Source organism: Rhinolophus ferrumequinum, chromosome 3 (assembly GCF_004115265.2).
Source record: "Rhinolophus ferrumequinum isolate MPI-CBG mRhiFer1 chromosome 3, mRhiFer1_v1.p, whole genome shotgun sequence".
NCBI lineage: Eukaryota > Metazoa > Chordata > Mammalia > Chiroptera > Rhinolophidae > Rhinolophus > Rhinolophus ferrumequinum.
Genome location: NC_046286.1, coordinates 17,963,009 through 17,975,252, shown reverse-complemented (window position 1 = coordinate 17,975,252; position 12,244 = coordinate 17,963,009). Strand labels below are relative to the sequence as shown.

At 36.0% G+C, this 12,244-nt stretch overlaps 1 protein-coding gene across 2 annotated transcripts; it reads left to right on the top strand.

The window, feature by feature from the left end:
• Window positions 1-403: 403 nt before the first annotated feature.
• LOC117015941 (cysteine-rich secretory protein 2-like) lies at window positions 404-12,003 on the top strand. 2 transcript variants are annotated; one of them, XM_033094870.1, is made up of 8 exons: window positions 404-431; window positions 979-1,052; window positions 2,747-2,863; window positions 3,635-3,722; window positions 7,271-7,416; window positions 7,840-7,937; window positions 9,870-9,958; window positions 11,876-12,003. In XM_033094870.1, the coding sequence occupies exons 2-8, from the start codon at window positions 984-986 to the stop codon at window positions 12,001-12,003; spliced, it is 735 nt and encodes a 244-aa protein (XP_032950761.1). In that variant the 5' UTR covers window positions 404-431; window positions 979-983. The 2 variants fall into 2 exon arrangements, with proteins under 2 accessions (XP_032950761.1, XP_032950751.1); XM_033094860.1 differs by lacking the exon at window positions 404-431 and having other exon boundaries at window positions 950-1,052.
• The last annotated feature ends 241 nt before the right edge of the window (window positions 12,004-12,244 follow it).

Here is a 12,244-nt window from a genome sequence, read left to right as displayed (position 1 = left end):
GGAAGTAAAAGTCATAGAAAGCTGAGCCATAATAGTTTAGCTATAAGGTAGGGCCCTGGTTACCTTCACAATGATTAACCAGTGTTGAGTGGTTATTACAAAAATACTAGGCCAAAAGGTAGCATTGAGATTTGAGTGTACCTGAAAAGAGAAGAGGGTTAACTAGTTAGAGAAGGAGGGCATGATTTACTTACTCATGTTAAAAGCTATGTGGGAAACCAAATGATGTCAAAAATAATGTCAGACAACTGGCAATAAAATTTAAAGCTACTGGTGTGAAAAATTCTGCTTCAGAAATTTATTAACTTATGTTTATTTGCACAATCATAATTTGCTGAAACAGATATAGGTGTAATACATATTGTGTTCTAAACTTCTCTCCACCTTCCTTTTTCCCATAAAGCAGATACTTCATCCTGTTCTGAGAACCAACGGAAGGGTAAATCATTTATTTTAATGTGAATATTTTTACCAAGCATTTTTATTTTGCCAATGGTAAATGATATGTTTAATAAATCTATCCATGATTTTCAAAACTTTATGGTTACATTTTTATTGAGAGAACTATCTCAAGTTAATTTTACTCTTTTACAGACTATATCAAATTGAAATTTAAATTCTTTACATTTCACTCTAAAATAGAAAGTATAAATAATTCCCATGTTTATGACTTTGAAACAATTATGCTAGAACTATCTTTAATTGAAACATGTAAAAGTATGACAATTTGTATATATTTTATATACATATATACTTCAAGGACATCAGTCAGCTTCTTGTTTATGTTTTAGTGTCCTTATCAGTGACAAGGTTGATTCTGTTATGATTCTACTGGCACCATATGACAATCTCCTCTCGTTACATTATGAATTTGGGAATCACAACTCTTTTGAGATAACCATGATCATTACATTGCTTTTTCCCTCTTAGTCTGCGTACATGTTTCAATGCAGACCTTTGTTCTCTTTGACTTACTTCCAGCAATGGCTGTACTCCCAGTGGTGGTGTTTCTGGCGGCTGTGCTGCTTCTATCTTTCCCCGCAGAAGGAAAGGTAAAGTTAAAGTGGAAAATCCAGAGCTATCCCAGCAACTTTGTAGGATGGCAAGGCACTTTGAGAGTAGCAAGGGCAAGAATGTCTGGTACATCACAAAGTACTTGTTGGTAGCTTGGAACACTTAATGCAATTATCTAGGTGGAAGTCTAACGCTGAGCTGTCTACTATGTAGCCACTAGTTACATGTGGCTATTGAACATATGAAATGTGGCTGGTCCAAAACAAGATGTACTGTAAGTGTAAAATACACATCAGATTTCAAAGATTTAGTACAAAAAAAAAAAGGAGGAAAATATCTCAATTTTTTTTATATTGACTACATGATGAAACAATCTTTTTGATAATGTAAAATTAGGTCTGTGGGGAGCCATAATTTCTTGTTATTTTAAAAGCCTTGCAGACTGGCTCAGTTTGTGATTAACTTGTTTCAGCTTCTAAGGCATTATCTCTGCCCGTTTCTGGAGGGTGCTTGCGAGCTGCTGAGAAAGTAGGTGGGAGTGACCGGTTCTCGGATACTGAGGACCGAAGACTAGCAGGATAATTGGTGGGCTTTGTCATGAGATAATGACTTGGGAAAAGTTTCAAGGATTTTGTATCTGTATGTAAAAGTTATAAATTTGCTCTTGATGAAGATAATAACATTGAGGCTTGTTTAGTAGTTTCTGCTTTTCTGTGTTTTAGGTAAAAGATAACTTTCTGTGATGTAATGCATTCCTTTATCTGCTGACTGTTAAAACTGCACATATTCTTAGGGTATATAAACGGTGGTAATAAATAAAGCCGGTGCTTCAGCATCACTGGAGACCGATATCACATCTTAATTAATTGTGAGTGTCTTTATTTAATTCCCACTCCCCCTTTCAGGTTCTTCGTTGATTCGTGGCTGCTGGTCGGCCACATAGGTCTTCAAATCACATAAACCTTATGGAAAAATCCACATACCCTAATCTACTTCCAGACCACCATCCCCTCTTCCCCTCCACACACACAAAGATAAAACAAACATATTAGCACCTGATTTAATACCTTAATTATATTTCTGTTACTAAAAGGAACAAAGTCAGCAATAGTCCCTTAATTGGATGGCTTTGTTCCCTTCATATTGCCTTTGAGATTTGTTGAATTTTGCAAAATTGTCTCATGAATGACTCCATAAAATCTACTCACAGCAAGTAGAAAGGTTTTTCTAGAAGATTGAATGCGCTTAGAGTCTAAACATTCTTTCCGTACTACGTTCTAAATACATTCTTTCTCTAAATACAGATACCAGGTCAGGTAAAAGTTCACCTTAATGTCTGGGACACTCTCAGCCTCATCCCGTATTTTCCCTGCTGCAGCCTGATCAGATGTGAATGATTATGTCTTAAGGTTCTAGTTGTGCACCTTTGTGGTTATAAAATATTACCACCTATGTGTCATATTTAGAGTTCCCTTGAAGCTAGAAATTGACTTTTGTGGCCTTGGAGGATTTTTTAATTTGTCATGCCATGAATTACATCCCCATTCTCAAAGCTTCAAAGGATTTCTTTCCTGTTTGTCAGAACTTTGGCTGAGATTCATTGGCAATGCTTAACAACAATATCGGCTTGAACTGAATGCTTTTTAAAGTAATCGTTGTTCCCTTGAATTAACCTGTTCACTTTCACATGCAATTTTCAGTAATGTTAAAAAATAATTTGATTTCCCTTTAGGATCCAGCCTTTACTGCTTTGTCAACCAGTCAATCGTCAGTCCAAAGAGAGATTGTCGATAAACACAATGAGCTAAGGAAATCAGTCTCTCCACCTGCCAGCAACATGCTAAGGATGGTAAGGGGGCAGTAACATAAGGAAAGTGGTGTGAACTAGCAGTGGTGAGAACAGGCAGCTCGTGAGCACTTTGTGGCTTACAAAGTTCTGCCTTGATTTTGCTCTTTCATTTGAGCTGTGTTATGGGTAGGACAGAAATTCTTGATTTTCCTTTATAACGATCAAGTAACTTGTCAAGTTTACAGAGGTATTACGTTGGGAAGGCAGAATTAGAAGCTAAATCTTCAGACATCAAATGTGAAGTTGTTAAACTTTTTGTCCACTATCTTCCCTAATCTAAATTAAAGAAATCCCCTTTCCTTCAGGATCAGTGCCATTTAGGGTAAATAGCACATTTTCTAGGGCATAGTCCCTAAAAGCTAAATATCTCCCATAGGAAGTCAATGGGCTACAAATGGAACTGGAAATATTCTAGGCCAGCTTATTACTATTGAAATATAATTATAATACTTCACAAATTGATCAGTATATAAAGTAGCACCATTACTAAAAATCCTAGGTGTGGCTGCTGTGCTATCATAAATAGATATTATTGTATTAGATATTTCTCTTGTTAGATATATCACCTATCGACTATCTTTGTGTGGAAACTGGTACTGGGGCAAATAAAGACACATCAAAAAAAAATGTTTTAATACTAGTGATAATTAGATGATACATCTACAGAAGTTTTAAAGTAGTGCAAATCAATCTACCAATCAGATTATAACACGTAGGCTTTGTTGGAGTTGAATTTTTAAGTGTATTTGTTTTTGTTGTTTTGACATTTAGGAATGGAACAAAGAAGCAACATCAAATGCCCAAAAGTGGGCAAACAAGTGCACTTTAGAACACAGTAATGCAGCGGACCGAAAAACTAGTACGTAAATTAGTAAATATTTGATGAATAAATGAACAAATAAAGTAACACTGGATAAGTAAAATAGAATGGACCATTCTGAGGTGTTAAGAAGGCATTGTGAATAAATGTTGCTTATACTTCTGTCTTTTTGAAATTACTGTATATAGAGAGGTAATTATGATAAGTACCATTTTGTGCTTGTTGATTGTTTATGTCATACAAATAATTTCTCAAGCAGTATATCATTTGTTCCTCTCAACCAGCTCATGAGTAAGCAGGTCATGTATCACCACTTTTCAAATTTTGAAGATTAGAAAACTAGGATGTGGGAGGAATGACTTACCCAAGATACAACCAGAAGTAGCATTATATATTGGAAAGTTAACCAGGCTTTCTGATTTCTAACCCACTGCCCTTGTGTGATATTTTATAGTCACTTGGTGTTCTGAAATCTTATTATTTTGTATTCATAAAATACATTGATTATGTTTAATTCTTCCTGAATTTCCCCTATAAATATTTAAGCTTTTTAAATCAGGATGAATATTTTGAGTATGTTGGTTCATTTTTTAAATTTTGATAACATAGTCAAGTATTTTGTATGGACTATGTGCCTATAATGCGTAGAATAATATATTAGATTCAAATAACATATCTATCAAGGATCAAACAGAGAAAAAAGATTTATGTATAAACTGTACATAAAATATTTGTTTATATTATCAACGATCATATACAATAGGCAAACCCAATTTGAAAGTAATGAATAATTTACCTGTAATTTCAGTAGAACTATTATTGTTTATATTGTTGCTACTAACATTATAATGAAATTATGAAGAGAGATGCATGCATTCAGTAGAAGACTGAAACAAATGGTCTTAAAATCCAAGTCTGTTAGATTATTAGTTTCTCTCTTTCCTTATTAAAGATAATATCCAAGAATATTTTATACTCTAAGCAGCATGTAGACATTAAACTTCAAGCCACCAAAATGTAAGTGAGGGGTTGAAAAGATAGGGAAAAGTTTCTGGGAGACAAGGCACTTTTAAAAAAAAATTTATTGTGTAAGAACACTTCACATGAGATCTACCCTTTTAACACTTAACATGAGATCTACCCTTTTAAATGTTTAGGTGTACAATACACATTGTTAACTATAGGTACAATGTAGCACATGTAGTACAGTAGATCTCTAGAGCTTATTAATCTTGCTTACTGAAACTTTATGTGCATTGATTAGTAATCCCCCCATTTTCCCTTCCTCCCAGCCCTGGCAACCGCCATTTCACTCTTTGATTCTGTAAATTTGACTATTTTAGATACCTCACATAAGTGGAATCATACAGTAGCTGTTTTTCTGTCACTGGCTTATTTCACTTAGCATAATGTCTTCAAGTTTCATCCATGTTGTCACATGTTGCAGAATTTCCTCCTTTTTAAAGGATGAATAGTATTCTATTGTATGTGTGTACCACATTTTGTTTATCTATTCATCTGTCGATGGACATTTGGTTGTTTCCACATTTTGGCTATTGTAAATGGTAAGTGCTACAATGAAGATCAGAGTGCTAATATCTCTTTGAGATCCTGATTTCAATTCTTTTGGATAAGTACTCAGAAGTGGAATTGCTAGATCATTTGGTAGTTCTACTTTTCATGTTTTTGAGGAGCCTCCATACTGTTTTCCATAGTAGCTACACCATTTTGCATTCTCACCAACAGTGTACAAGGATTCCAATTTCTCTGCATCCTCACCATCACTTGTTGTCTTTTGGGTTTTTTGATAATAGATATCTGATAGGTGCATGGTAATAATATCTTTTTGTGGTTTGATTTGCATTTCCCTGGTGATTAGTGATGTTGAGCATCTTTTCATATGCCTGTTGGCCATTTTTACATTGTCTTTGGAGAAATGCTTATTTAAGTCCATTGTGCTCAGAAAAGATCCTTAGTTCCTCAGGCAGCCCTCAGAAATAATGGACTTTGGACATTCCATCCAATTCTTTCCACTCCCAGGGAGAGGCTAGGGACTGAGGTTTCTTTGTCTGCTAGCTCTGTGCTGGACCAGGAAGGGAGACTATGGCAATTGCCAGCACAAATCCCCATCTGTTTTCACTAGCCCCAGGCAGCTAGATTATGTTAGATCTTGTTAGCATTCTCAGACAAGCTAAATCTTCTGAGCAGCCAGTCCTTTTGGCAGCCTCTGGCAATTTGTGGCATTAGATGCCCAGACCAACTCTTTTTCTCCCCAGGGAGAAGCAAGCAGCTGTGGGTTTTGTCTGCTTGCTCTATGCTGAGCTGGAAAAAGCTATGGCATCTACAGAACCAAACCATCTTCTCTGGGCAAGACTGTGCCAAACCCATCAGAGCTTCAGGACTGGCAAGACAGATGCCAGTTCTTTGGGTAGTCCTGGCAAAATTGGAACATTGGACGCACTGATCAACTCTTTGCCTCCCAAGGGGGGAAGCTGAGAGATAAGATTTTTTTATTGCTTGCTTTGTGCTGAGCCAGGGAGAAACAGTTATGATATGTACCAGCCCAAGCACCATAGCCATTCTCTCTTAGGTAGCTAGCCGATGTGTGACACTCAGAGCTCCAAGACCAGCAAGACAGAGGCCTCTGGAGAGTCTGCTTGGAAAAAATGGGATGCTGGACACATAGACCAAGTTATTCCCTTCCCTGGGAGAATATGGGAGCTTTCAGGGTGGGGTGAGGGGTCTCTTCCTGATCATATGGCAGGTAGGGCTTCTAACGAGGGGATTCTAATCTTCTTGCAGGCTCTAATGAGTCTGGTTTCATATTCTCCCAGGGTATGGGAGCCTTTCAGTTCGCTTTTGGATTTCTCACAAGAGTAATTTGTTCATAAACTGTTGTTGAATCAGTGTGTTTGTTGGGGAAAGGAAAGTCTGGGGCTTCCTACTCCACTATCTTGCTGATGTCACCCTCGGCAAGGTCCTTCTTACCTAACTCTCTGAGGAGGATTTGACCTTGTGACATTCTGACTTATTGATCAAGGGAAGATTCAAAAGTTTTGAAAACTGTCATCCCTCCTGATGTCAGTTGCTTCTTGATTGGGGCTCTTAAAGACTGCCTATAAAGCTTTTTTTCCCCCCACAGTTCACACAAAATTGTAATCATAAATGTTTATTCAGGGTCCTATATGTGAAAAATCTCTGGTGAGGGTGGGCAAAAGGAGAAAAGAAAGAATAAAAGTAGTTGCTGCTTTTTGCAAGCTTACAACGAAAAGCTGAGAACATACAAGGCATTACACACATGAAGAATGTATCATGAAAAAGAATGCATCTTTGACAATCCAGAGGGAGAAAGATTTTTAAAAAATAAGGTCTTCTCAACCCATTCAAAGATTTACACATTGAGGTTAGCCTCGCAGTGCTCGGCAGATCTGTCTTCTATTCAGCTTTATAGCTGATAAGGAATAGAACCCCCCTTTTTTTAAATGTATTAACAACAGTTAACAAGTGAAAGGCGACATCCTTATGTTCATAGAGTTCTTTTGCCATTGCATGCTGCATTGCTGTCCTCATGATCTGTTCCTTCTTAGGTATGAAATGTGGCGAGAATATCTATATGTCAAGTGACCCTGATGCCTGGTCAAAAGCAATTCAAAACTGGTATGATGAGAGCCAAAATTTTGTCTATGGTGTAGGACCAAAGAGTTCCAATGTAGCTGTTGGACATTATACCCAGGTAAAGGGAACAAATGAAACTCCTTCTGCCACAAATGCTCCCGTACAGAAAGCTTCTCCAAATTATGACAAACTCCAGTGTTTAATTTGGGGGACGGAGCCCGAATAGGTGTGATACAGTCCTGCATTGGATTGGTACTTCATCTAGAGCTGTCGTGTTTTTTTTTCCCCATGGCAAAAATCTTGATTGGGAATCGTATTCTGTACTTTTCCAACAGTATAACTGGATAAAGTAGTGAATGTACACGAAAATGTAATATTTTAAAAGTTTGTGAGTTTCTTTTAATAATTTAAATATTTCCATAAGATACATGGCTACAAACTATAGTAGTAACATTTTTTTCAAGTTTTTATTTGCTAGCCGTTTTTTAATACTTTTCTTCTTTTTAAATGTACTCTTATATATCCCCTTGTGGATTTGTAGGTTGTTTGGTACTCATCTTACCATGTTGGATGTGGAGTTGCCTATTGTCCCAATCAAGACAGTCTAAAATACTACTACGTTTGCCAATATTGTCCTGCGTAAGTATACTCTTTAGAGTTCAATGTCAATACTTCCATCTGCAAGTTAATATTTTAAAATTCTCACATATTAAACAAATGAAACTAAAAAGCACACCTCAGTGAAGGGAAGGAAATATCTTTGGAAATGGTTTTTAAGGTGAGATACGTTCAACTTATCAATAACAAACCAAGTTCTCAGGTCCAAGTATAAAATCTGAAGCTCTCTTTCCTCAGTTATAAAGTGATGTCTTTTCTCTCAATTGCCTTTCCCTGGGGATCAAGGGTATTCCATGACCCTGTCTAGTGTGCATTTCTCCAGATTTGGTGTCATCAGTTCTTGCCAATTTCACACTCTAGGAGGTTGGAAGCTTGATGTTAAGCAAGGTGGTTAGTGGAGTGGCTAATCAGGACAGCAAATTGTGATTTCCGTCTTTTCTGCTAAAATATTTCCACTCCTGTTTATCTAAAAACCACTCACATTTTTACCATTAAAAATGATTCATTCTTTTGGGTTTCAAAGGTTTCTCAAGAGATCTTTAGTATATTTCAGAGTCCAGAAAAAGTTAGTATCTTAAGTCTTTGTTTCTCAGCAGTTTTCACAAAAAACAAACAAACAAACAAACAAACAAACTCCATAATGAACCAACCTATGAGGTCTTGACTTATAGCAGGAAACATGCTGTTTCACCACGCAATACGTTTGACGTCATCCACAATGAATCCTATGTTCATACTGAAGATCTAATCCCAACATATCTGTTTGTCTTAATTTCTTTTACTGTCTGAACTTCCTTATGACTAGAGGCAGGGGGACCCCCAAAACCAAACCTCCCAGAGGATTTATTTTGAGATTGTAGATAAGCCAGGGATATGGATCTCTTGTCTGAAAAGGATCTCTTGTTTGGAGGTCTTTGTGATCTCCAAAGTCATTTTTCCACAAGCACCTATTAGGGTTAAGTAGAAAGAATTGAAAAGTATTATATGAGAATCATCCAAACTCACTGCCTGGCTGTGAGAGGGGAGGTACCTGGAGCCTGGCATCAGAAGTGAATAATGAGGGAAAGCAGAGGTGAGAGAACTTCCAGAACACTTTTATGTCTATTTTACAATTTTTAAAGGGCTCACACACATGTAGATACATTCTGTGTAGGGATACTGAGATCCAAATGCACTGCCTTGGGCCCTTGGCCCACTTGATACTGTTGAGATTTGGACTTCCATGTATTTTCAAATGAATTAAATGGCTAATATGATAATGATTATCAGTGAGTTACAAGTTAGTCCCTGTAAGGTGATTACACCCTGGATATTGGTGCTTATCAAAACGTTTTAAAACTAACATTCCTCTAGAAATTCAAACTTCCCTAGCTCTTCCCAGCCAACAAACACACATAATACTAACTACTTAAATATCCCTATTCCTGTCTAGAAGGAAAATAAAATATATTTATATACATAGTAACGTTCCTGTCCCTAGTTCATATTAGAGAAATTATGGTATTTTCATCATCTTTCAAATATGAAATGATATTGTAACATTGAGTATTCTTTTCCATACTGCAACCCCTTGCTTCCCAGGAGTTCCTCATGTCTCTCTAGGAGATATGTTGTACCCCTAGCTTGCTCATTGGGGTGTACTGCCTTACCAATATGACCGAGTCTCCTGGGACATGAAGAGAGTGTTGAAATATACTCTGAACACTTTAAGCTCTAGCTATCTCAATTTAGTTGATCAGCCTGAAAAAGTACAGTCAAGGAGATGGGTTAATGTGTGAAGTATTTTCTTAATTTGGAGGTTATCTGAATTACACATTGGGAATTGTAATTTTTCAGTCTTGTTAACATATCTAAAAATATGTAATAACGGTATATTTGGTGGCTCATGCTCCTTGGAGTATAAACTAAACAGCAAAGTGAAAAGTATTTGACATCATGTATTTTAAATTTCAGTGGGAATAATGTGAGTAAAAAGAATACCCCCTACCAACGAGGAACACCCTGCGCCAGTTGCCCTGGTAACTGTGAGAATGGACTATGCAGTAAGTTAGAAGTGATTGACCTGCTATGATAGTAAACAATTGATACTTTTTTCTTTTTTATGGATTAAGAAACCTCCTTAACTTACCAATTTAAATGTTTCTATGCAAAATACCCAAAGATTACTCAACAGTGTGTGTTTAAATAAACATTTTATACACTTTAGTAATCTACATATTTTTTTGTAATGAAAAGAATATTACCATATGTAACATAATGAAACATCTATCATCAGTGTGGTTTTGGAACTATGCAGAGCTCTTTAATATTAACTATACATGTTTCTGGTAACTAGTTCATTTCATCAAAGTTAATATCATTATACCAAAGGTGGTATTTTGAAAGAATGAAAATGTATAAACATACAGGTGTGAGATAAAATTACAGCTTGGTCTAGACAGGCAAACCAAATACTATGTTTCTTTTGTGCTAATGAGTTCATTGTGCTGATTATCATGTTTTTATAGTATAATTGGAATCATTAGTGTTTGAGTTAAAATGATCACTTGCCCGATAATTCGAGAGTAGTTTTGTGCACAGTTTTAATGACAAAATTCAATCTGTATATAATATTGGCTCATAGAATCCACAAACATATTGTTGCAAAAGGAAAGAATGAAATAAATGCTACATATATAATTTCTAAAGACATCATAAATAGAAGTAAAAATAGTTGTTGGCCTTTTATAGTTGAAAAATAGAGTTGGCCCATTCACTAAGATTTTTACCTTTCAAATGCATTCGCTTTTAGTTAGCATTTTTTGTGACTGAATTATATAGGTATAATTCAGAATGTTGATGACATCAAAGCTATAAATCAACTAAAGAAGAAAAAAGTTGAATATTTATACCTATGCTGAATGCTATTTGCTAAGGATCTTGGAATTCATCCTATTAGGACTATGCACTCAATTGAAGGAAGTTAAACATGAGTGACAGATAGAATCATGTTTTATAAAAAGCTTTCTAGCAGTCATACATAGAAACAATTGGGTGAAAGCCAGCTGAAAAACTGTTGAAAAACAAGGGTAGAAAAAAAAAAGGATGTCTTTACTGCATTACTGGCAAAATGAATGAAGAGAAATGGACAGGGTTGAGAGATAAGAAGTAGAATAGCCAATATTTGTTACCTGTGCCGGTGGATTGTTGGTCAGAAGAAGAAGAGTTCAGAGTGATTCAGTTCCCAGCCTAAGTTACTGAGTAGGAGAGCCATTTCACTGAAATTGTGGCAGGGATATAGGGCGACAAAAACCCAAGAATTGTCAGCCTTGGAGTTAGTATAATGAGTTTAATCTGAGATTTGTTGAATTTGGGACCTCTGGGGAATACCCAAGAGGCAATATCAGAAGAAAAGGGGGCATATTATCACTGTTTCACATCTTTATCTTCCCATAGAAAATCACTTTTTCCAGAAAGAAAGCATTAGAGTTTAGAGCAATGCTGTCCAATAGTATGAAATGAAGGAAATGTTCTTTATCAGCATCATTTTTAAAGTAGCCACTAATCACATGTGGCCTTTGAACATGTGAAATGTGGCTAATAAGATTAAGGAACTAAATTTTTAATTTTATCTAATTTAGAATAATTTAAATTTAAATATCTCCATGTTACTAGTGGCTCCCATATTAGACTCTACAAGTGTAGAAAGATTTATTTACACATGTATTCATTTTAATGTTTTTGCTAAGGGATAAAAGTAGGTCAATTCAGTTTAGAAACATATCACCCAGTTCAAAATAAAACAGTGATGGATTAATCAGTGAGCTCAACCTAAGGCACCTCATATGTCCCTCAAGAAGTGAAAGGCCCATCATAGTGGAAGAGATGCTGACTTGTCTAATCCTATTCCCTATGCACCTTGAAGTTGTTTTGCTGCTACTAAGGAAAATGATAACATAACTAATCTGTTTTTGTTACAGCCAATAGTTGCCAGTATGAAGATCTCCTTAGTAACTGTGATTCCTTGAAGACAACAGCTGGTTGTGAACATGAATTACTCAAGGAAAAGTGCAAGGCTACTTGCCAATGTGAAAACAAAATTTACTGAAATGCTCAACGTGCATTGCACAAGACTAAGTGGAGAAGGGCTATATAATTTAATTGACACATACCAGAGGGGAAATTGTAGGCTTGCTAGTTACAAATTTGATTCTAAACAGTGATGTAGCTTTTCCTCTTGGATCTACACAGAAATCTGTTTCATACATCGACTTACAAAAGTAACACAGTCTATGATGACAACTTTGGACTTTGACATACATTTGGCACTTCAAAGTTGATGAGTTAAA